The 26,247-nt window shown below is 43.7% G+C and overlaps 1 protein-coding gene across 1 annotated transcript in view; it reads left to right on the forward strand.

Moving 5' to 3' along the window:
- The window catches only part of SORCS1 (sortilin related VPS10 domain containing receptor 1), a 618,971-nt gene extending 611,165 nt beyond the window's left edge, over positions 1 to 7,806 (forward strand). Inside the window, exons 26-27 of the mRNA XM_084841982.1 lie at positions 4,907 to 5,109; positions 7,742 to 7,806. Of these exons, the coding sequence (XP_084698108.1) occupies positions 4,907 to 5,109; positions 7,742 to 7,806 (268 nt within the window). The remainder of the gene's footprint in view (positions 1 to 4,906; positions 5,110 to 7,741) is intronic.
- The last annotated feature ends 18,441 nt before the right edge of the window (positions 7,807 to 26,247 follow it).

The following is a 26,247-nucleotide window of genomic DNA, read 5'->3' on the forward strand; positions in this document are numbered from 1 at the left end:
AAAGCCAGTGAGAAGTCCAGAAGAACCAACAGGGTTGCACTCCCCCCATCCATTTCCTGGCGTAAGTCATCAACCAGGGTGACCAAGGATGTTCCATCCCATAACCAGACCTTAAACCTGATTGGAATGGATCTAAATAATCAGTTTCATCCAAAATGGCTTGGAGTTGCGAGGCCACCACATGCTCCAGCACCTTGCCCAAGAATGGCAAATTTGACACGGGGTGGTAATTATCTGGAACCATAGGATCTAAATTTGGTTTCTTCAGCAAAGGCCTCACCACAGCTTCTTTCAAAGCTGCAGGGACCTTGCCATCCCTTAAGGAGGCATTTATCACCTCAGAGGTCCAGATATGCAGCCCAGCTCTGGCAGATTTCACAAGCCATGATGGGCAAGGATCCAAAGGGCAAGTAGTAGGCCTCAGTCCTCTAAGCAGTTTGCCAACATCCTCAGATTTCACAAGCCGAAAGGTATCCATAACACGACTAGATGCTGCACCAGCCCTGCCACTGGCTCTGTCAAAACAATGACATCCAAGTCAGCACGAATGCAAGCAATTTTATCTACAAAGTGTCTGGCAAATTGTTCACAGCAGGCCTTTCAGGGTTCGAGTTCTTGTGTTCCAAGTGCTAAGCGCAAGAGGCCTTTAACCACACGAAGGAGCTCTGCTGGATGATACTGAACAGACACAGTGCTGGTGGAGAAGTAGGATTTCTTTACCACCATCACTGCCACAGAATAAGATTGCAAGTGGATTCTTACCTGTGTTCAATCGTATTCATCCTGAGTCTTCCTCCATTTGCACCCTAATCATTCACACAGTCATTTCATCACCCTCAGCTCCTCAGAATATCAAGGAGCTGACATGGTTCTACGACTAGGTGGAGGACATTTGGGAGTGATCATATCAGTAGCCCGGGTCATCTCCTCATTCCAAGAGGTGACCAGGACCTTGGCAGGACTGCTGGCTAAGCCTGCAGGAAAATCTCTGAGAGACCTCAGAAATCCATCTGGCTTCATCAGTCTCCAGGGGCGGACCATCAAATTTGGTCCCCCAATCCTGTGGAGGTTACAGTTGGCCTGAAGGTCAAAACTGATCAGATAATGATCTGCCCATGCCAAAGGAGTCACTACTGGCTCCCTGACTCACAGATCATTTTCTTCCAATACGGCACAGAAAATCAGGTCCAAAGTGTGTCCTGCCACATGTGTTGGGCAAGATATTATTTGAGACAGGTCCATGGTTGACATGGTAGCCATGAAATCCTGAGCCACTCCTGACAAAGTAGCCTTGGCATGAATATTAAAGTCCCCCAAGACCATAAGCTTTGGGGTCCTCAACATCATGCTCAAGACCACCTCAGTCTGCTCAAACAGGGAGACTGTTGGGCAGGATTCACCAACAGAATCCCTATCCTGTCTCGGGTGCTCAACACCAGGTTCAGACACTCAAAACTGGCTGACTGTTGGATAGGGAACCTGGCCAGGGGGATGGAATCCCTATAGACCAAGGCTACACACGCTCTCCATCCCTCTAGTCGAGCTTGGAGCTGCACAATAAATCCTGGCAGACACATTTGGGAGAAACTGACTCCTCCCTAGGGGTGTATGAAACCCCCTTACCTGGACTCCATGGGGGTCCGTGGAGGGGGGGAGGTGATCCGTCCCTCCCCCCGAAATCCTCGCCGGCTGGTTCCGAAGTGCCAGGACATCCCTGCTTTTACGTGATAGGCTACGCAGATATTTGCGTAGCCTATTGCGTTAATTAAAAGCACGGATGCAAATGGCATCCGGGATGCCATTTGCGGTCGTAAAGGCCTTAGTTTAAGGTAAATGCAGCCATTTACAGCTGCATTTACCTTAAACTAAGGTCTTTATGGCTGCAAATGGCATCCTGGATGCCATTTGTGGCCGCAGTCAATCTGGCCCACCAGCGATACGGCAATGGCGGCCGTATCACTGGCACTTCAGAGCCAGCCGGCGGCTCCGCGGACTTGCCGTTCCGCGGAGCTGGCCGGCAAGGATTCCGGGGGTGGGGGGGAGGGATGGATCGCTCCCCCCCACAGAGTCCAGGTAAGGGGGTTTCGTACACCCCTACTTCTGTGGCCATATGCAAAAATAATATTCAGTTTCTCTTAACCACATTTAAAAGATCTGGACTGGAGCACATCACAGGATTAGATATTCCCTTCCTTGAGCAAATCCCATCCCCATCCCCACCCCACCCCATTAACCACAAATCCAGGATAAGTAAGGACATCTAGGATATATCAGCAGTCCATGCACTGATATTCAGATTTCTAAACTGGGATTTCTGAAGGTATTTAGCAAACCCCAGTAGCCTGATCCACAGTTAGACCACAATCCTATACACAGTTACCTGAGTTCTATTCAACGCAATAGGCCTTACCCTTGAGTAGGCATGCATAAAATTGCAGTTAATTACCTTTTCATTTCAGCACCTTCCACAGAGAAAACCAGATCTGTTGAGAGAGACTCTGGGCTTCTTCACATGGAGCTTTTATCCTGCTATTGAGATTGGTTACTCACCAATGTTTGTGGGTCATTCAGATGATGTTTTTAACCTCCAGGGCATCTCCCACATTAAATTACCTTTGTTTCAGTTTTTAAAAGATCGGAGATAATGAGCTATCAAATTACTGCACTTGAGTTCCGCTTAAGTTCCCTCCATGAAAAGAGGAAAAGCCAGAATAAGAGGAGCTAGACCACAGTGCCATCTAGTGGTTGTATAATGAAACATATGGAAGACTCAGATAAGGGGGAAAGGGGAGAAGGAAGCACGTGTAAAGGGAGTCCATCATGATCCTGCATTTAAAATGGAATAAAAAAGCCCCATTTTAAATGCGAGATTTTAGGCTGGTGTAGAGATGCTCTCTGACTGTAATTCTGCTATCTTTTCACAAGTACATGGATAATTATTTACGTTCACAGTGTAGCATTCCCCTTCCTCTTCTTACCAAAGCCCCTTCTTACTTACTGTATTGATTTAGAAGCTGCCTTTTAAACTCAGGGGTTCATGGAATGAAAAGCACAACCCATCCCCCAAAAAACTTGAATCAAAGTTTGTAGAGAATAAAATTAATAAAATGGTGGTCAGAGAACTGAGCAGTGAAAACAAGATCAGAAGATGATCACCAGAATGGTAGGGGGATTCAACTAAAGAATGAGCAGAAATGCTCTGATAAGAAAGAGAGTGAGAGAGGCGGGGGGAAATGTGCAACAGCCAAATCAGAGGTGGAATCAACATAAATGTTAAATAAAAATGGTAGCTAAGGAAAAGGAGAAAACCTAACTCATTAGTCAAGATGAAAAGAAGAAGTGGCCAGAGTTCTCCAAATGTTCTGGGTCGGTGAGCATATTTGGAATTATGAAAGAGTGTTTGGGGCACTTTCACAAAAGGGCTGCCATGGAAGGCTCTGTCCATTCACAAAATGGCTGCTGTGGTAGGTGTGGTCAGTCACAGAATACCTATTTCCCAGAAGAAGAGAAGAAAAATGAAGCTCAGAGACAAGTAACATAGCCAAGAAATACAGTACATGGCAGTGGTGGGGTCTGAGCCCAAATGCCAAATCATATTTGTCCCAAGTGAAACCCAGATGTATTATTAGAAAGAAAAATTATGCTGGAGACCAGTGCTCCTGTCTGAGGCATTTCTGCCTCTTAGATGATGATGATTGATGATGATGATGATGATGAAAAATCAGAGAGGCAGGGACCCTGGCAGGCACCAAAGGAGAGGTCTGTAGGCACAGAGATGTCCACAGGCACCACATTGGAGACCCCCAGCGGACAACAGCAAAACAACAATTTATGGGAAAGAAAAGATATATAGCATAAATATTAAATGAAAGAAAGAAGAACATCAGAAAACGATGAGAGAGAAGACACATAAAACTGACTTTGCAGGCACAGTTTTAATGGCAAATGGAATGAGAGGACATAAAGCTATTGAGAGAAATAGCATCAGGAGACATACACACACAGAGAGTCACATTTCAGCCACAAATTGAAGTGTGGAGTGAGGAAAAGTGCATGAATAAGAACAATCTTATTACACAAAAAGCTGCAACTGAAAAGGCTGTACAAAAGGAAATGAGGAAGAGAAGAATGACACGAAATGTGAATGCAGTTAGATCAGGAGCTGAAGTCTCACCATTGGGCAGAAAGATACAACCTGCTACAAAAAGCAAGTGACCAGTGAGCAAAGATGGAGAAACTAAACGAAGAAGCAAAGGAGGAAAACACCAAGGGGGGAAAAATATGAGAGGGCACGGAAAAAGAAACCATGCTCAACCGAGAATGAGAATCGAATAAACATTGACCCAGCAGCAAAGACCAATGAGAGTGAACATTTGGTTATATACCATTACCTTTGTTAACAAAATCAACAGTTGTATATTCTGAGATCTAAATCTCCTGCTCTTCCCATCTGATAATTCTTGAAAAGGGACTGAAAGCTATTAAAGTCTGTGCCAACATACCCTGATAGTACCCAGATAGTAGATCTGTCCTCCTTTACTCCAAGCCGTACAAACTCAGGGGAAATTCCATAGCCACTGAGGATAAGTCATGACAGAGCAGGGCTGGAATATTCTCTTTAGGAACTGACCTGTTCTGTTCAGTGGATGCTAAAGAGTTCGGAAGAGAGAGACACCTGCCAGTAGTCAGGAAAGAGACGTAACCTGCCGATGCTGTAAAATGAAAGATTAATTCTGCGTACACTCTGGTTGATGAAGTGCATGTAAATGTATGTTGCCTTATTCTTGTGTGGATTTTATTCTTCAGCTCCCCTTCCCTGACTCCCTCTTTCCTTGCACATGTGGAATAGTATTCGAGAACTGTGCTTTTAATTAATCTAACTGATTCTAGCTGGGGTTATTTGTAGGGTTGCCAGATTCCCAAAGACCAATTCTTGTACACAAGAGGCTATTGGGAGGAAAATTTCCTGGACATCCTGGACGCCAGCCAGCGAGCATGACCAGACAGCCAAGGACTGCCCAGGGTCCAGAACCAGACAGTGCATAGACTGTTGCCCTGCTGATGAGCACGTTGGCGGTCAGATGTATGAGGAGCGCTCGTCAGGCGCAGGTGCGCTGGGTGGCTGGCCTGCTGATTAGGAGACTGGCGGTCAGCTGAGTGGAAGGGGCGGGGGCGGAGCTGCTGTCCGTAGGGGGCAAAGACCAACGCATCATTCTTGGGGAAAGGAGTGGGCAGTCTGGGAGCCTTTCAGAGCTGCCAGTCGCAAGACTTGGCTGGGAATGTTGTCCTGGGCACAGGACAAAACAGGCAGTTCCTATACTGTCCAAGTCAATCATGGATATCTGGCAACCCTATTTTGAATCTAGCCTTGGCTTAATATATATGAGCCAGGGCTTGCCAGGGCTCAGCCTCCAAGTGTTTTGCAATGCCAGGGCTCAGCCTCAGTCAATGTTAATTAAGAAGAGAGAGACAGACAGAGACAGAAACAGAGACAGAGAGAGAGAGGCTCTTGAACATGAGAGGATTGTCTTTTTCTCCACATTGAGTTAACATAGCCAGTCTCAGCATTTCTGGGATAAAGGTTGCTGCTATAGGCAGAGCGAGGTGTAGGATGGCCAAGTGTCCTACTTTATAGAGGACAGTCCTCTATTTGAAGAGCTGTCAGAGGACAGTCCTCCCTTTCAAGGTGTCCTCTGTTTGATGGGCTCTCCAGTCCAAGTCTGGTTTAAAGTCAAAGAACACAGCTCGCCTAATCAGGCTTCCCCACCATGCTGAGATGCATTCTGTTTCTATTTAAATTCTAGCAATTATTTCTACATTTGCATCTATACATATAAATTAGCATATGCAAATATTATGCAAATCACTGTCCTCTTTTGTCCCTTTTTGGTGATGCATTTCTTGGGAAGGGGATGCATAAGTAGCCACTGAGTGAAATGGCTGCCTCAGGAGTGTGTTGAGTTGTTGGAGGATGGAGCTGTGTATGCCACATGGCCTGCCCTGTGCCCTCTAAGCTAGCCTGCTGCCCTCATTTGTGGTCGAGGATGTTGTCCCATTGCCAGTGGTGAAGTAAGGTTCAACTCTCAGACTGGTTGGCTTCCTTATGTGGAATGGGGTTTGGGCATCATCTTGCCTTCACCTCAGGCAGCAAAATGTCTTGGGCCAGCTCTGTTAATGAGGAACCAAATGTGGATTTCCACTTAGATAGAAGAACCATTTTTTGAATGTGGGTGAGAGAATGTCAAGGAGTCTAAATTGCATGTATGGGATTCCAAATGGTCCTTTTGGTGCTATTTTAACCAAGGCCTTGGTAGTTTTTGCAAGTGCGTCTGTCACACTGCAACATGAGCTGATTTAAGGGCTTCTTATTTATTTAAAACATTTTTATCCTGCTCCTCAGCCAAAAAGGAGTCCTGGAGTGGCTTACAGTCAATCAGTAAAAAAGACAGTCCCTCTCTGCAGGCTTATAGTCTGAAAAGACACAACACACAAAGAAAAAGGGATGAAGAGGGAGACATTAAGTAGACTGTCAGCAGGACTGGTAGGAAGGCCCTGCTTTCCTTCTGACCAGGGAGCAGTCCAACTAGAGCAGGCTATAACATTTCCTTTGCTTGGTCTTGCCTCCTTCACTCCTTCTTCTTCTCTCTTGTTGTTAGATCAGGTAGAACAGGGGTCCCCAACTTTTTTGGGGTTAGTGGCCACATTTGTCATTCTGAATGTTGTGGGCACTGTCACAAAATTGCTGCCATGGGGCTGCATGTCCATTCATAAACAGTTACCATGGTAGGCCAGTCAGAAAATACTCTGTAATTAATTTTGTAATTTTTCTGTGAGTTGGTGGCAAAATTCCAGGGCGGGGGAATTCAAGGAGGGAAATTCAGAAGTGTCGTTAATTAATGCTTCTTCATCTTGCATGTCAACCGCCAACTGTGTATGCCCAATGCAGGTGTTGTAGGTTTCAAGACCTATCATGCATGTGACAGAGCAATGTGTATATGAGTGAAAGTATCCAAGGCCTGTATAGCAAAAATGGCAGCAAAAAGGCCCAGACAGATTTTCTCCTAAAAATCCATGGCCTCTCACCAAGGTCAGTGGAATTCATGTTGAATTCTGCTAGGGTTGTTTGGATATTACTAGAAATAAGGGCTTGGACGGCAGAAGACACTGCTTCCATGCAGTCTTCAAGTCTCATCCCTTCTCTGTTTAGAAATTAACTGCTGGATATAAAAGTGGTCCAGTGTACATTTGGCACTTGTTCTGTGAGGCCTTAGCTCATCCTTCACCAACCTGGTGCCCTCCAGCTGTGTTGGACTGAGTGGGGATGATGGGATCTGTCCAACACATCTGGAGGGCACCAGGTTGGGGAAAGCTGCCTTCTCTCTTTCCACAAAGACAAATGTCTTCGCATATTGTTAAACCCCCAACATTCACTTCAAATTCCATTAAAAAGCATTGCACTTTGTCTCAGAGGAGCACACCACTAGTCCAGTTCTTCCTTTTGCTCATCTCATCTGCTGAGCCATAATTTGACAGGGTTAAAGTCATATTCATTAGTACAGGAACAAGATGTTGCATTCCGCCTTGTAAACGACAAGCAGACAACTGAGGTATGTTAGTGAGGAACAATTCCATCCAAAGACAAATGACATGATATTGAGACACTTTCTGTTCCCTCAGTGTTATTTTGCTAACTCTCCTTTGTTATTCTCTCTCTCTCTCTCTCTCTCTCTCTCTGCCGCAGGAAGTATTTCCACAGTTGCTGAGACTCAAAGCACAAAAGAAATCCCTACCTGTATAAATGTTTGAAACAAGGACACCGGTCTGTCTCTGTCCCCTTCACCCTTATATATATATATGTATAAAAAAAGAAACCAATCACTGCTTTTGGACTTTTTGATTCTTCTGATGACAAAAGGGTTTTTAGCTTTAAGCCTGTGCATGTGGATGTAATTTGGATAACATATTTGGAACTGCAGTGTACAGGTGCTCTATTTTACTGGGGTAAAAGGAAAGAAAAAGCACTTCCTCTTCTCCTTCTCCTCCTTCGCCTCTCTTGTTTTTTCTAATTGCGGTTTAATTTGTAGATGACTCATAATGATATAGGCCAAGAATGTGCATGGGGTATTTTGGGGAGGGTATGAGGTGGGATGAAAGTTCCTGATTTTTTGTATAGCCTTTATGCTTTCAGTACTGTGGGACTGTAGGTAGATTTGCCACCCCAGTCTACATTCCTAAAATACACAAACAAACTACACTGGAGTTTAAAGGCACCACAATGTTCTTATTGGCTGTGGTGTTGTTGTTTTTTTCAAGTATCTTCAGTTGGCCTTTTAATTTTTTTCTTCCTATACTTTGTCAAGAGCTGTCTTTGGTTTCTTCAGATATAGTGCAAGGCCCAGAAGCAGCTCAGGTTATTTTACTGACAAAATCCAGTTATTTCATATACAAATGCGTTATCATTCATCCATGCCTATTTGGTACAATGAAGAAATAGCTCCCTTCACAGATATGTACCAAGCCACATGGGATGAAATGTTAGCCTACCCAGCTTCCCCTTTGAAGACTCCATCCATATAAGACACTTTACCCTCTCTGGATACCTTATGGACATATCCATTTTCACATCAAGAATGAGAGCATGATGATGCTAACCAGTCCAAATGGATTAAGTTCTGCTTAGCATTCATATCAATGACCTCAACCTCTCTTGCCAACATGCCAATTATTCTGTTCTGACAATTGTCTTTAAAAATGTTGAAAGTGGTTTGAGAGACACATCATTTTCCATATTGTACAAAGGTTGGGTGGGTTTTTGAAATGATAGAAAAAACCTGCAACAATTACTAATCATCAATAAGTACATGGAGTGAAGTCTATAAGCCATGAGCAGCAATCCCTCTTTCATTAACTCTCAAGAGGACTTCCCTGCCACTCAAATAATTATTTTGCAACTCTTCATGTGAGTGCTAGGGCTGCATATGGTACATGGTGTTCATACAATCTGCTCATACGCCATTCCAGAAGTTGAGGATAGTTGGGGATAAAGGAACACTCTAAACCAAGTTGCACAGATGACCCATTCACATAAAATGTTTGCCCCATCATGGGGCTGGAAAATGGTACATCCCTTACCTGAGATAAAGCAACGTATATGTCTTACCTTCAGCTTCAAATATGCAAAACATATCTCCATCTCTGTTACCCATTTCAAAGATCTCAGATTAACCATTGTCATTATTATGATCTGATTGCATCATGGAGTTGTCAAAACCAGGTCCAACTACAAATGCTACAGATTAAATGGAATTGATTTGTTTGGTTAGTCCATAAGAATGACCCACTGATCAGAATCTAGGCCCTCTGGGATTTGTATCCAATCCAAAATAGCTCCAGGTTGGAGCTAGCCTAGCCCTCTTCCTTTAGCCTACAGCCCTGATGCCAGTGATGGCTAGGGGAACCCAATTCATCATGTGAAGGCTGCAGGTTTTGTTTATAGTCACATCCATTAGGAGAGTATCCCAGGAAGGTCACCATGAGAACTCCCATGATTTCTAGATCCCCTGAATGCACCATACATGTGGAAGCATCACCCACCCTCCTCTTGGAAGCTGCACATCCACATTGTGAATTGTATCCTCACGCCCTTTGTCTCTGTCTCTAGTAACTAAAGTAAAGTGAGAGGCAGTGGCAAGTATCTAATTCATTACAGGCATGAGGTCTTCAAGCAATGCTCTTCAGTGCTATGTCTTAAAAAGCCTCTAAGGGCACAATCTTATGCATGTTTAGACAGAAAAAAAAGTCCTACAGCTGCCAGCATTCCCCAGCCAGCATGGCTGGCTGGGGAATGCTGAAAGTTGTGGGACTTTTTTCTATCTAAACATGCATAAGTTTTGCATCCTAAGTGCTTGTAGGAAGGGACAGAGTATATTTCAGACATGTGAAATGCCAGTTTGGAATCGGATCTACCTCAGATATCCAGGTCAATAATTTAGGTATGTATGAAAGTCACTTACCTTTTTGCAGGGGTGATTCGCGGTGGGGGGGAGGTGCTTCGCTTCTCCCCCCGAAGTTCAGGCGAGGGGGGGGAGGCATCCCGCCTCGCCCGGCCGAAATTCAGGCCGGGGAGAAGCGCCCCGTCTCCCCAGCCGCGAAAGAAAAAGTAAAAAAAAAAAACAACCTGTGATAGGCTACGTAACCATTAACGTAGCCTATCACGGCTAGATTTCCAAAGTCAGCCATGATAGGCTACATTAATCATCACGTAGCCTATCACGGGTAACTCTGGGGAAAAAAAAAAAGCTTTTTTTTCCCCCCCAAAGTCACCCATGATAGGCTACGTGACGATTTACGTAGCCTATCACGGCTGACTTTGGAAATCTAGCCGTGATAGGCTACATAAATCGTCACGTAGCCTATCACGGGTGTGTGTGTGTTTTTTTTTTACTTACTTTTTTATTTTGTAATGGCGGCGGTGGCAGCTGGTCGGGAGACCGGCCGCCGCCCCTGCCGAACCGCTGCGAACCGCCTCCAGGACCCGCCGCCGAGAGGGACATTTGCTGAAGGAGGACCGGCGGAGAATTTCCCCAACACTTTCGGGGGGCCGAATGCCTCTGCGCTCGGCCTCCCGAAGATTCGGGGAGAAATTCTCCGCCATCCCTACAATAATTCAGTGCATTCAAACTACTTCTGGGAGTACACCAATTCCCGTAGGTCATAGTGTACTGGTACATTTTTCATCTCTTCCAGTGCGGTTTGTTAGGATTTGGACTGAAGACAATTTGAGACTCCACATTCATGAATTTCTGAATTAATTTAAATAATGAATTTTTTTCATGTATTAGGGTTCAAACTGCATTAGAAATCCAACAGTTCAAACATTTGAATTCGCATATCTTTAATACTTTGACATATGCACTGTGGAGTAATGAATTTTAAAATGAATACTGAAAATTGTGAGTGTCTAAATAATGACCAAAACATTAAACTGCTATTTTTTTAAAAAAAGAAAATTAATAAATAACAATTTCCATGTATGCAGCAAAAAAAACAACAACCCTAAAACTAAAAAAAATTGATTGACTGAGGTACTATGATGTACTGCTTCACGACTTCATAACATGGCAGGACTCCAAATGCTAAATCTAAAAATCATTTAACTCAGATGACGTAACACTGATGCCAGTTTTAAAGGACAAAACTTTAATTCCAGCAAAGAAGCAGAGGATCAGGAGGCAGAGTACAAAGGTCATTATGCCTATATATTGCTGCGATTGGTATTGTTGCACTGGTGTTGCTTGCCGGTTATCGTAGCAGTTACAAGATAAAGTTTATGAACATTGGAAAAAGCCATTATATGGCGCAGAAGTGACAGAGAGTCTTTGCTGGGCAGCAGGCCTGTGAATGGCTCACCCGTGCATCATCCTAAAACATGTTCTATGGAGCTAAATGGCTGCATTTACCTTAAACTAAGGCCTTTACGGCCGCAAATGGTGTCCCGGATGCCATTTGCGTCCTCAGTCAATCCGCCCAGCCAGTGATACAGCAATGGCGGTGGTATCACTGGTGCTCCGGAGCCAGCCAGTGGGGAGGATCTGGCCGCCAGCTCCTGGAGGCACAGGTAGGAGATCCGATCCTCCGCGGACTTCGGGGGGCTGGATTCAATAGAATCCGGCCTCTTTGGGGTCTGTGGAGGATTTCTCCAACATCCCTAGTTGTAGGCCCTTCCCACGCAGGCAGGGTTTGATGGGCCATGTTCACATGGTTCGGGTATACAGCTGGTTGCTGCAGCTGTGTGGGACCTTGCCACAGGGAAGCGGTTCCCACCACCACTAAGAGAGTATGAGCTCTTTAGTCGCACTCTCATCTGTAGCCTCTTAACACTAAATCCCATGTTAGAACTTCTCACAACCATATGGAGATCCAGAAGTATGGACAGATGGTACTACTTGGCTTAGCTGCCAGAATGCCAAGAAATGGTAACTGAGCAAAAGAGAATTCTAAGGGCTTGTCTATATTTCTTTTTCAGTCCCAAAGTTAAAATTTAGCTCCAAATTAACAACTTCCAAGAAAATAGGGAGCTTTTAAATAATTTTGATCTGTTGTTCTCTAGAATCCCCCTGCACCTTTGGCTACAAGATTTGGCATCACTCATATGTCTATAGCTGTAGCTCTCAAGATGATGGGAAAGTAGTCAATGATCACTGTATAGTAACCCCCACAGTTCTAATAGGCCATGGAAGTCCAATATTAGCCCAATTATTTTTATAGGAGGTTAATTTGAATGTTTCTTCTTCTTTTTTCTTATAGCATTGGACCTACTGCTAATTTTAAAATGACTTTTTGATGTAATTTCCCCCCCCCCTCTTGGTTGGATACAATGTAGTGTAATGTATAATTGCTATTGTTTTTTGCTTTTACAGTCATATTTATTAAACAGATTCTGTCTCTAAAGGAAGGCACAGGAGTGTATGTTGCTCATTTATCTCATAGTGCTGGAGTGTAAACAACAAATGAAGCATTTGTAAAGTTTTGCTTTACAGATGTCGTAATACTGAAGGGAACAAAAACTGCATTTCAGTCTCCAATGGTGAAGCAAAATCCAGGCAATTTGATTTCAATAGTAGAGTTGATTTCCATATTGTAGATTTCAACAGTAGAGTTAAGTGCACACTTAAATTGATTTCAATAGTAGAGTTAAGCACACACTTACATTTCTCCCATTGAAAACAATGGGTCAGTGTGTCCATCCACTGACCATGAATAAATCAATGAGCATTAAAATGCTTAACTTAATTGTTTCCTTAATTATAAGGCATTAATCACTCTAACTCAGACACAGTTTTAGAAATCAAATCCATGTCAAGGCATGGGACAACATATCAAGTTAGTCTGAGCAATAGAAGGAAGTTTCTGTACACACAACAGTGCGTCAAGGAATGCTGTATCCAGAGCTGTATCTGGTACTCTGTGAATTTATGCAGTGCAATAAGTACTCACGTTTAGAATAGTGGCCAGCAGATAGACCTGCAGTGTGAGGTCAATGGTTCCTTTCAATAAATTGGCTCACAGACATTCCCCATCCAACCCACAGCGTCTTCACGGATTCTTTGAGGAATTCCAATGTTATCTCCAATCTGTGATTGAGATAGCTGGGGGGGATTTAGGAGACAACATATGTTCTTTGTGGAAAACACCTAGTCTCCATTTTCTTCTTCAAAAACAACAACAACAACTATGAGTGCTCCAACAGGGGAGTCATGGAGCACACAGCCTTTAACTGGGTTTGGGGGGGGGCAAGAAAGATGATTCTGCACTTGGTAGAAGAACAGGCTGGGCAACTTGTGGTCCTCCAGGTGTTTTGGCTTACAGTTCCTGTGATTCCTCATCATTGGTTATATTGACTAGGGCTTCTGGGAGTTGTAGGCCAAATCATGTAGATTAGGGATGTGCAAATGAGCGATGTCTGTGTTCACCCAGATTTTCTGAACATCAGCTTGTTGCTCATCTCCCCAATTAGCACTCACTTCTGTGATCCTAGTTCATTTTACAGGAACTGGAAAATTGCACAAAACTAATGCAATTGAACGTGAAAATTGAAGAAAAAAAATCTCAAATTTGTGCAAATTCCCAAAGTTGCACAAATTCCCCCCCATAGACTGAAGCATGAAATGGTGCACGTTTAAAGTTGTGCAATAGCAAACTGTTTTCTCATCCAAATGTACATATTTTTTTTTAACATGAACGGATGTTCAAGAATTTGTGAACATTTTTGGATAACATGTTTTCCTGCTCATGCTCACATTCAGGGTCGCAAACAGGGCATGCTTGCATGTTTTGAGAGCAGAAACAATATGCTCATACATTACCCTCCCCTGTGGTAGGATTACATATTAACAGATTGTTGCATGGAGAAAGGCATTGTGGAAAGCAAATTAATGGGGCTTTGCGTGATAAGTGATTCATGAGCACAGCTCCTGAGTTGCCACTATTGAAGGTGATATTCTCTGAGCCATACTGGGGATACCAGTTGTGCCAGAAACAGGTGAAGAGTATCAATGAAGAAGAGAGCACAGTGAAGAAGAGAACTTCCAATGCTCACTTTGGCTCACTGTTGCCTCATGAACATGTGGTTTTCTCTCTTCAAGAAGGTAGAGTTTCAAATGGCACATTTTTGCGCTTTCCAGTTTATTCAGCTACTCTCACATGCTGTGATATTAACTATGTATCAATTTCCACTGAGAAAGGGTAATCGCTTTCCTGGCTTCTCAGACTGATAGAAAGTGCCTTGGCTTTCTTAATTTCACTTCTGCTTTGTAAATTTCATTTCCATTAGCAATTTTGCTCCAGTTGGGTATCTTTGTGAATACATGACATGCTGCTTGAAAAGGTGCCAAACAAAATCTTTGCTTGGGAGAAGCATTTATTTGGGGAAATACTAAATTGACAGATTGAGTATATATTCTATCAGTTTCCTCTACATGAATAAAAGAGATGCGGCATAAAGCACAGCAATATATACAATGAATACTTATGAGGGCACAATCTTTTGTGATTTAGACAGGCAAATGTCCAACAACTCCCAGCATTCCCCAGCCAGCTATGGGACTTGTAGGACTTCTATCTAAACATGCATAGGATTCCACCCTTAGGGAGCAATCCTATGGCCACTAGAGAGTGGCTAGACGGCCATAGGATATCTGGTTTTCTGCGAACTGACTTCCCCCCACTTCTGTGCTGCCTCCAAGGCAGCCTGGAATAGCCCTGTCTTCCGCACTTCCAAGAGGAGTATGGAGCGGCTGAAAAGGGCCGTGTCTGGGGGATTCAGGGGCAGGCAGAAATGCCTACATGACACATCCTATGTGTCGTACAGCAGCCTCCTCCTCCGCTCAGCCCTCCTGCAGCTAGACAGCTGCAATCGGCTGTCCAGCCAAAAATTCAGGGCAGGAAGAGCACGGAGAGAATGATCCCCTCCATGCTTCTCCTGCCCTGCTTTGGATAGGCGGTTGCCTCCGAGTTTGGAGGCGGCCACCTATCTGAATAGGATTGCACCCTTAGTCATTTTTCTCCAAAGAAACCAAAGCCATTAATATTAGCATATTCTTCAGGATGGCCATGGCCTGTGTATAATTCAGGCTGTTTTCCATATCCCTGAAGCAAAACAGGAAGGTTGAAGATATCCATATTTACCTTTTGGCTAAGCAAAATAAAGCCCTCGCCTCTGCTGTTGCACTGCAATTATATAGTAGCCATCCATACAGAAGTGGAACTTGTTATTCTGGGCTCCCTTAAACAAGTTGTGGTTTCCTCAACATTTGATGTGAATATTACCAGTGCTGGGGGAAAGTAAACTATTAGCAGCTTGCCTGGCATGTGCCTGGCATGACTTGCTGAGCATTCTTATCCTTATTATTTATTTGCTGTATTTTTATCCCACTTTTCAAACTGTTATTGTCTCCCATCAGTCAAAAAGAAAGACATGTCCCGCTATCAGACTTACAAACAAAAAAGACAAGACACACAAGGGAAGGGGAGGGGAAAAGAAGAGGATAGAGATCAGCTTTTTGAAGGCCAGAACAAGGTGGTGAGCTATAAGTGGGCATTTAAATGCATTTTGGGCCAGGCTGATCTTCCCTGGCTGGTGTTCCTGATTGAACTGCAATTGGTGGCCAGCACGTCCTTCTACCATACTTCTGCAGTCCCAGGGCTACAGGTAATTGGAGCCGAGTGGTCTTTCTGGCACAAAACAAGGTGGGTGAAAATCTGTCTCTCTATATGACTGCTTCTGCAATATTGTGTGAATGCAAGCAGAGGAAGAAAGATGCAATCAAGTGTGTGCTTCCAGAATAATTTGGGCCTGCAAATAACTCACATTATTTATGAGGCTGAATAACTCCTGAAGCTGAACTGGGGAGGAGTCAGAAGCAAGTGACATTTTGTAAAAAAAGGATTGTGGTAAGCAGTGTCAGCTCCAGGTTTTTGAAGGCCCTTGGGCAAGACACCCTCACTGGGCCTCATCCATCAGTGAGTCTACTTTTATCACTGCCATTGTCACCAGCTGCTTGCTTCTCACCCTCTGTCTCCTCATTGCTACCACTTACTTGCTTGACAGACAGAGAGCTGTAAGCAAGTAGGCAGTGGCATCTGCTGCTGCTCCTTCTCACCTCCACTATTGTCTGTGTCAGACTAAATGGCAGGTGAACAAGCAGGTTGCAATGGTGAAGAGGAGGAGCAAGTCCAGGCAGATCTTGTCAATGGGCCCCTGCTGGGGTGTGGGTCTTCGACAAGTGCCTGACCATGCCTACCCTTGACATTGGCCCTGGTGGTAAGGGACAAGCATTTGACAACTGCAACCACTTAAAAACTGGTGGTTCTAACTGAGCACCCAAATCTTGTCCATGTCGATATCAAGACATGTCAAGCTTCACATGAATCGCTCATGTCTGACTGAAGCCAGCAGATGCCAGCATTTTCTGGGTCGCCATACACTGAGTGATCATATTGGTGGGCCATTAGAAGGAATCTATAGCCCTATGCAGGTGCTCGTCTGCACACATGCAGGGGAGGAAGCATGCCTGTAAGCCCCACCCCAATATCTTCTAAAGACATTCACATGTTTTGCACTATGATCTGAAGGGGATTTGAAAGGGCTTACAAACCTCTCAGCGGCTGTCACTGGGAACCCTGTCTTATCAGATCTTTGCACTGAACAAACATGCGCAATCCTGTGCATGTTTAGATGTAAAAAAAGTCCTACAACTCCCAAAGGCAAAAGGGAATTCAGGCATGCAGGGACATTGGGGGTGAAGGTTGAGTGCACACCTCTCCATCACACTTTTAGACCTTACACGAGCAGACTGAATGCCTGCATAGGGCTAGTGGCAAACCATAATCAGTACAGAAGAGAAAGGGGAGGGACACAAGGACTGGAAAACTCTATTATCTTTCATCTATTTTTAATTTGTTTGCAAATACGTTGAACCCACTTTTTTTCAGTATTTATAGACACATACATATAGGCACAGTGAAAGGTAGACACCGAGCTTTTTAAAGAGGTGTTTTCTATAAGCATTAGAAACAAGCTTTTAACTTTATTTTAAATGGATAGAACCCAGGTGCCACGGTAGATGTGGAATATCAATGATTTAATGTCTGTCTGTCTGTCTGTCTGTCTATCTATCTATCTATCTATCTATCTATCATCTATCAGTCTATCTATCAGTCTATCTATCTATCTATCTATCTATCTATCTGAGATAAGGTGATTTCATGTTCCTAAGCAGTACCAGTTTTAAAAAAATTCACACATTGCTGGATTAAGGTGAAGAACATTTGGTTTTTCCTTTTTAATTATACAGAGATATCTGACTTGAATTTCTGACAAAAGTATTAGCTCTGAGAGTCATAAGTCATAGCAACCAGTGTGCAGGTTATCTCTGAACCATGATCTCTAATTGAATGTGTAGAAAGTTTTCTCCTTCACTGCCTGCATCTCTCCAGGCATTTAGGGCTTAGAATTGCATAACCCAAGGTAGGAGATTGGGTCCAAGGTTTATTTTTAAGGTGAATTCTCCCCGTTCAGCTAATGAGATACTGTCACTGCATTTCCTCATGAAAAAAGAGAATAATAATGATTGTGAAATGTTGAGATTAGAAAGTGAAGAAATGTGTTGCTTCAACGCCCATAAGGAGAAAGTTTTAAGACAAGAGGGATTTCTTCTGGATCAGATCAAAATATTATCACAGGATAGCCTATGAACTGCGAAGTTTTCATTCACACGCCAGCACTTACTCCTTTTTTTTCCGGTTGGGGAATGGAGCTGTCTGCTGACATGCACTAGGATGAAAGCAGGAGCTGGAGGGAATTGCTTGTTTACAATGATAGAATCTGAAAATTATTAACTGCACTATGGCTACAGTTAGTGATGCCAGTAAACTCCTCCAATACAGTTCCACCCCAGAAATTCTGAATGCTCCGTTTTGGTTGAACCCAGCTGTAGTAATTTGTGCACAGATATAGTCACAGTCATTGCTCCTGCATGTTGTCAGAGTGGGCTGTGCTTATTTTTATTGAATCCAATCATTCTCATGTTACCACCTTACCATAGTCTGGTGAAATATTGACCATGTTGGCAGCAATGCTTGCACTTTTTGCTCCCTGCTGCATATAGGTGAATAATAATGCATATCTGACATTCAGACATAATACTGTTTACATCACTTTGGGACAGGATATTAGTTGATTTATCTGGGACCAGAGATATTTTTTAATACTTAGAAAAGCTCTGGGAGTGCAGATTAAATGCACTGTACTCCTATGAGGTATACGTCAGAGCACCAACAGCATAAGGTGCCTGTGTCTGGTTTCATACAAATCTGCCTTGATCTAGTGTGATGTCATGTCTGTGCTTTATACTCCTGGTGCCCCTAGGGGGAATGAACATCTCTACTTGTAGTAAGCATCAGTTTCATATCTGTAAGCTACGTAAAGATTTACGTAGCCTATCACGGCTAGATTTTAAAAAAACACTGTGATAGGCTACGTAAATGTTTACGTAGCCTATCACGGCTAAGTGGAAAAAAAAAACACCGCGCGTACGCAAATGGCGGCGCCCATGGGTGCCACCATTTGCGTTCCTTATTTTGGCACGGGTAGTCTACGTAAACATTTATGTAGACTACGGCGAAAATAAGGGGAACGCAAATAAGGAACGCAAATGGTGGCGCCCATGAGCACCGCCATTTGCGTACGTGCCGGCTTTTTTTTTTCACTCAGCCGTGCTAGGCTACGTAAACATTTACGTAGCCTATCACGGCTTACTGCAGGGACGCAAACGGCGGCGGCTATGGCCGCCGCCGTTTGCGTCCCGGCAGGACAGAAGGATTCGCGGCCGGAGGGACGGGGCGCCTCTCCCGCGGCCAGAATTTTGGGGGGGAGGGATAGGGCGCCTCCCCCCTGGCCAGAATTTCGGGGGGGAGGGACGGGGTGCCTTCCCCCTGGGCCATAATTTCGGGGGGAGGGATGGAGCGCCTCCCCCCCACCGCGAATCAAGCTTTGGGATCAGGTGAGGGACTTTCGTACATCCCTAGTTGGCTGCCATCTTTTGAGAAAAAACAACAACACTCACTTGACATTATGGTGGTGTGGAATCAGTCCTTTCTTCTGACACTAGGTGGCATCCACTGAGAAAGAATCCTCTGGACTCCTGGCTTTTTCCCACCCCTACCTGTGTGTCCCAATTCCCTTATCACATACCATGGCTAGATCTATGCTAGTGCTTTTCATCAGTATTGAAGTGCACTGATAGCTCTTGGGGGCACATTATGTATTCTGATACTGCTTTTCTGAACAGAGACTGGGTAATGAAGAGACAGACAACAAAGCTTGGATTGAAATTGGGCCACATTTATTGAAATATCTGCGAAGGGGAAACCTAGGATGGGCACTGACTGTACCAGCGGCTAGCTGGCACTTTTTATGGGCGAAAACGTACCCAGTCTGAGGGGTTGCGTGACATCATTGCCGCCCCTCTGGACTGCCCCTTATGGGGGAGGTAGACCTCCTGGGCTGCAGAGCTCCTGGGTGAGTGAGGTGAGTCAGTCTCCCAGGCAACACATATCCCCCTGCCAAGCCACAAAACCCGTTCGGGAGGCCTCAGGCGCAACCTGTCGCCATAAGGTGCCTCTGAATGCTCACCATCCCTAAGCTCATTCTCCTTTTCCTATCCTAGCCGCCAATTGAAATGTGACCTAGACTGAGAAAGACTTAGACCAGATTTACCTAAAGGACATGCCTAACCCCATTAACAGTGTGAAGTAGGCAAAAAGACACACAGTCCCGGCCAATCCGACTGTGAGCCAAAAATTCCCACATAGCCCCCCAAAGAGGAACCGGTTGGTACCCACATTGCTTAAGGGAGGGCGGAAGGGAGCTGCATAAGTGAGAGACTGATTGGGAGGGGTGCAGAGCATAAAAAGCCTCTCCGGCCCCTACCCTTCAGAGTGGCGCCATGGGGAATGCCCAGTGGCAGCCCGCAACATCTCCTCACCCCACCCGCCCACAACGTCACCCCCCATGGCCAGGCAAGCTGGACATGGGGGTAGGACATTTCTAGTGTTATTTCCTGCTGTTTATTCTGTATTATCCAAAATACTGCAACAGATGGTGATGTCAGAGTTGCCGCTGAGCATATAGATGCCGCTGAGCATATATAGTGTCAGAGTAGTTCAGATTCTGAGGAAGAGCTAGGGCTGGCAGAGAATTCCGCCACGGATTTCAGTGAGGCCGAATACACTGGCATTCAGCCCCCTGAAATCCGTGGCAAAATGGCCTGCCACCCCGCTGCCCCCTGCGGATCCCCCCCCAGGACTAGACTTACCTGGGGCAGATGTTCCGGACGGCGGCAGCTCCAGCAGCGGCTTTGGCAGCGGCGGCTGGTCTTTCAACCAGCTGCTGCGGCCGCCATTTGCAGTCTGGTCTTTGCCATGATAGGCTACGTAAGTCTTTACGTAGCCTATCACGTCTGGGTAAAAAACAAAACAAAAAGCATATGCAAGCGGCGGCGGCTACTGCAGCCATCATTTGCGTTCCTTATTTTTCACTGTTTTAGTCTACGTAAATATTTACGTAGACTATTACAGCAAAAAAAAAAAAAGAGGGGAACACAAATAGTGTAGTGGGCACTATTTGTGTTCCTTTTTTATTCACCGTTTTAGCTGAGGTGCACAGAACACTGTTACCTTTCTCGCTGAAGCGGTACCTATTTATCTACTTGCAATTTCTTGCTTTCGAACTGCTAGGTTGGCAGGAGCTGGGACTGAAGACGGGAGCTCACTCCGTCATGTGGCACTTGGGTCTCGAACTGCTGTCCTGCCGACCTTCCAGTCTGCAGTTCAGCGTTGGCCCCATTTCTTTTGTAGTCTCTAGAAATTTGCATCTGTATGCCTCACATTAGAGTAAATGAAATTAAAGCCTTGGAAATGCAGCCTCTGGTCTGAGTGTTGATTTGGCTGTTGGAGTTCTCAGCCTGGCAAAAACAGTAATTGTGTGTGCTATGAGGTATAAATGTACAAGAGGGATATAGTGCCACCATGATGGGATTGTACTGATATGCCATAAGGTGTAGATCTGGCCCTAGTCTTAGAGTTAGAGATTCCAACATGTCTTATTCAAGAATAGGCGTATATTATTGTACATGATGATATGTGATAATATTACTCTCTTACCTAACTCAAAATAAATGTAGCTGTTTTAACCTGATAAATATTGGAATGCACATCCTTCCACTATTGCTTATCTTCGGATACCCACATGTACATGCAACACTTCTATCAACTAGAGAGAGATACCAATTTTGTTGGTTTCTTTGTACATCTGCAAGATTAGGAAAGCAGAACCTATCACATAGTCCATTCTTTGGAAATGCAGGGGGGTTTTTGGACACTGTGTATCATACAAGATAGTAGGGCAATTTTGATAGGGGAAAGCTATTGTAAAAAAAAAAAAAGAAAAAAGGAAAAGATTCTGCTCCTGACAAGTGAATATAGAACAGAAGAAGTCAAGCGATGAGTTTTTTGAGCTTTGGAATTTGATTCTATTCTAAAGTGTAACAATTTTTTATATGCCTGAAAATCTTCTGCTTGTTGACTGAGAGAGAAATTAGAACGCAAGCAGTAGAAGATTTATTTTTTAACCAGATGATGCATGAAATGGCATTCCCTTCCAGCCTACAAATGGGACTCTGCAGTTATCTTCAGATACCTGGTGGTGGGATTAAAAGGCCTCCCTCCAGCCCTTGACTTTGGTATCTTTGAAGGTCTGTCTCCTTTCATGCTGGACAGAAAATTGTGCAGTTAAAAGGCATGCTTTCTTCAAGTACAAGGTGCTCTGAGGAGATTTGTACAATTTCAGATCTTGCCTGCCAAGAAGCCAAGAGGTTCTGTTTCTCACCAGGAGAGTGAGCTAAAAGGACAAGGTGTCAGCAAGGATTCCAGAGAGAGTAGATTAAGTAAATAACCTAGAGATGTCACAGGAGAGCTTTGCTGGATGCATGTGCACCTTGCCAATGACCTAATTTTGCTTCGATGTGATTCGGACTCACTTTGTTTACAGCACACCCTCCTTTAGCCACCTGTTGCTTAGGGGTTCCAACTCTCTGACTTACATGTTCTGGTTATTATTTTATTTTCCTGTTTATTCCATCTTATCAAAATGCTAACAACTAGGGCTATCAACGGAATAAAGATGGCCCAATCTTCTATTATTCCAGCTTCTACCAGATTAATTAGCTGATTTAAATGCATTTAAATACTGCAGAACTTTGATGAATGCATGCAGCTTTTTAAGGATCCTGAAGAAAGTTAGCTTCTCTTAAGTGTAAGATAGCCTTTGTTTATTAAATAGCAGGCTATTACTCCTTCCCAGAAAGAAAAGCCATCATTAATTTAGGTCCAGTATTCTTTTCCATTCTGTTATGGAACATTTCTTATTACAGTAGCTCACCAAAGCCAGAGTTGCTTAGGAGATAAACAACTTCACAGCCTATCATTATGGCAGAAGATCCTCATTAAAAAGATTTATTAACACTGATCATGATGTCAACTGATAGGCAAATGATTTCCTTCTTAAAAAGGAAAGTTTGTGATGGATTTTTCCTTCCGTGCACCTTTTTATCCAAAGCAATCTTTCATCACAATTCAATACTGCTAGCTGTCACATCCATGTGGTCTTCACAGCAGAGGGACTCCCTAAAAGCTGTGACAAACCCAACCTCCCCCCTCCCTGCTAAAAATGTCTCTGAGCAAAGAACATGCCCAGCGGGCATCCATAGGCACCAAAGATCAGTATTGCTCCACATCTGAAGCTTGATGCTCCCCCTGCCTTTTTGACTCAGCCTGATGTTAAACAGGTGCATGTGGGAATCACCTGAGTTCACATAATCAGATCACCCCTGGGATTGATTGGGTCAATTGCCCAGTTCTCACAGAAATGCCTTCGGTTGTGAAAACTTCCTTTGTCTTTGAGTGGCTGGCAAAGAACCAATGAACCTCACTGCTAAGCCCCAGGTGCCCCCCCCATACCACCTGTAAGCTGCATTACTGAGTTACTCTTAGTGTTTTAGGTTCCTCCTGAGAGTAAAATCTTAGTTAATTCTATGTTTCATTTTGTTTTAAAAACAACTGAGCATTTCTAAGGTTCTCTTTGCTTGGTGTTTGAATAAATATACTGACTTGGAAACTGGAGCTGATTTCGTCCTTTTGCCTAGCCTGGAACTGGCCTTACTTAGTCCACCTGGACTATCTGGAACATGCTACCACAGTTTTAATGAGCTTACGTTTAAGGAGTTTAAAGGAAGTTCTGAAGAAAGGGCCTATCCTTCACCATAAATACAAGTAACAAGCCTGGATTCTCATATGCGCAGGCTACGAGTTATTATTATCCATGCATGTGGTGGCAGTCTTTCTCTGAAAGATAAAACAAAGTGCGTCTTGCAGCCTGTCCTACCTTACAGGGTTGGATGTCCAGGCTCCAAATCGCCAGAGAAGTCATTGTGCCTTTACTTGTTCTCAGTCCACTTATTACTGTGGGGATGGGATATTTTAATCTGAGAAGAAAGGTGTAATCAATTAATTGCACAAATTAATCAATCAGTTGACCTAATTTTGTTTTGGTGTGATTTGCCCTTACCTGGAAGAAAAACACCATGGAACAGAGAAGGACTTACTTCTGAGTAAACATGCATAGAATTGTGCTGTGAAGCTTTAGGAACAAATGAAATAAAAATCAACTCAAATATAAAACAATGTATGTTACATTTTTTAAAAAAACAAAACAAAAATATAGCTGCTATGTAGGATCCGTATATTTGGTGCCAGAGCATGACCTGAAGGCCCATTATGCAGCAATGTTACTGCATTTAAGAAGGTCTGGATCTGGAGAGTGCCTAGCTGAATGAACTGGAAACCCTTATGTGTCCTCCTTGAGTAAGAAAGGTGGGACATACATGTCATAAATGCCAGTGTGCACATGTGCATATATGCATACATGCATGCATGTGTGTGTGTGTGTGTGTGTGTATATATATATACATATATATGACACTCTAAGGAATTGTGGCTGCCCATTCAAAAATTGTCCCACACACATGAGACCAGAAAAGTGCCCTAGTTGGTTTTTATCTGGCTCTACTGTCCTGCTTGTGGGCTTCCCATCGGCATCTGGTTGGCCACTGTGGGAAACAGAATGCTGGACTAGATAGGCCATCAGTCCAATTCAGCAGGGCTCTTCTCGTGTTCTTCCTGTGGATCATACTCTCATGGCAGTATATATTGGTCAGCTTTAATTATGTTATGGCCAAAACAATACCCTAAATTTTAGAAAATCAGTAAATAAGCCGCTTCAGGAATTGTGGCAAATTAATGGTCATTTGCAGTGGATTAATGTCCGAGTTTTAGTTGAAGAGAAGCAGCAGCTTCCTCCAATTTCCACTCAACAAGTAGAAGCCAGATGCACCCCCCCCCCACACACACACAAATAGCTGTCTGTGCAGTGGAGGGGGAAAAAATCCTTGTTTCCTTCCTCCTTTAATTTCATTGATTTATTATCTTACTATACCACCCCATAGCTGAAACTCTTTGGGCTGTTCACAAAAATAAAATAAAAATATATATTATATAAAGTATAAAACCTTTGCATGTAGTCTTTTATGTTTTGACCTTCAGGGGCAATTGTCCAATCCTGTTCTCTCTCCTTTTGAGACATTTCTTTTAAATTTGGGTTTAAGTCATATTATTAATGAACAAGGGTGACTCTGGAATAATGTATTATAAACTAGATCTGGTTTGCACACCTACATAGCAGATCAAATATCCAAAAACATGACAATCAACACTAGCTTCACAACCTTAAAAAAAGAGAGAAAGCATTTGTAGGTTTCAAAATAATGCCACTGCTACTAATTAAACATGAACCCAGCCTAACTCTTGCTTGGAGGTTGTGGGGAGATTGGGACATTTCCTAGAAGTTTACATTTTTCTTACTTTACAGTGATTATACTTACAAGCTGCCAGACATTTTAATTACCATTACAGATACCTGGGGGCTTCAACTGGAAGCAAGCCAGTGTAGAATCCCATTGCTAATTAAATTTCACTATTTCCTTCATCTGAAGCCTCATAAGAAGATTATGTTTGTCAAACGTCTTTCAGCCAAATAACCACTTACTTAATTTCAAATTGAATATCTTATTCAGGGTTGGAAATGATCCTTCATCCACAGGGAGCAGTAGCAGAATGTTATTGCAGTGTCATCTGGGAAATGCAGACGTCCCTTCCAGTTAGAAAGAAATCATATTCCTCTAAATAACTTTTTAAAAATGAATTCAATGCTGTTTACACAAAAGACTGACTTTGTGTGTCTATTCTGGTAACAAATAATCAAAAAATGTTCCAGCCTCATTATAAGTGAAAGGCAGCATAAGTATATTCAGCAGACATATTTAATGAAATCGGTGGGACTTACTTCCCAGTTAATATTATTAGGATTAGGCCAAAAGTCCATTCTGGGGCACATAAGCAGCACAGCTCTATTTGTATGTGAACTTTGAAAGAGAAAGGCACATTTTCCACCCATTGTATGTGGTAGAAATCCAGCTTTCTAACTATCCATACACTTGACAGAAACCAGCAGACACTCCTGGCTCTTTGTTGCGTTGATATGTATCTCCATATCATATATATCATATGTATGATATTTCTGTGTCTCATTCACACATGTTAGGGTAGGCATTCATCTAAATTATGTAATGTGTGAATCAGCCTTCACTGGTGAGTTTCCTTTCTCATTCTCCCCCTTCCCATGATGCCATGTCTTCAACTTTACAGAGCGTCTTACAGTTCCATTCAGGTTCAGTTGCTCAGAAACCCCAAGAAATTACTAGTTACCACATTAGCACAACAAGCACAATCCTGTGGTCACTAGACAGCATCTAGATGGCCATAGGATTAGTTGGTTCCTGGAGAACTGCCTCCCCGCTCCCTCCCCCACCACCTCGTAGGCAGCACAGATCATCCCTCGGTCTGTGCTCATGAGAGCAGTGCAGAGTAGGGCAAAAGGGAGAGTTCCTGGGGTGGGGAGGGGAGTGCAAAAGTGCCAGTATGACACTTCCTATGTGTCATCTGGCCTCCCCACCCTGCGCTCCGACGTCCCATGGCTAGACAGCCAAAATCAGCCATCTAGCTGCAACTGCAGGG

Source organism: Heloderma suspectum, chromosome 3 (assembly GCF_057233095.1).
Source record: "Heloderma suspectum isolate Gila_16-S chromosome 3, 16-S_ref, whole genome shotgun sequence".
NCBI lineage: Eukaryota > Metazoa > Chordata > Lepidosauria > Squamata > Helodermatidae > Heloderma > Heloderma suspectum.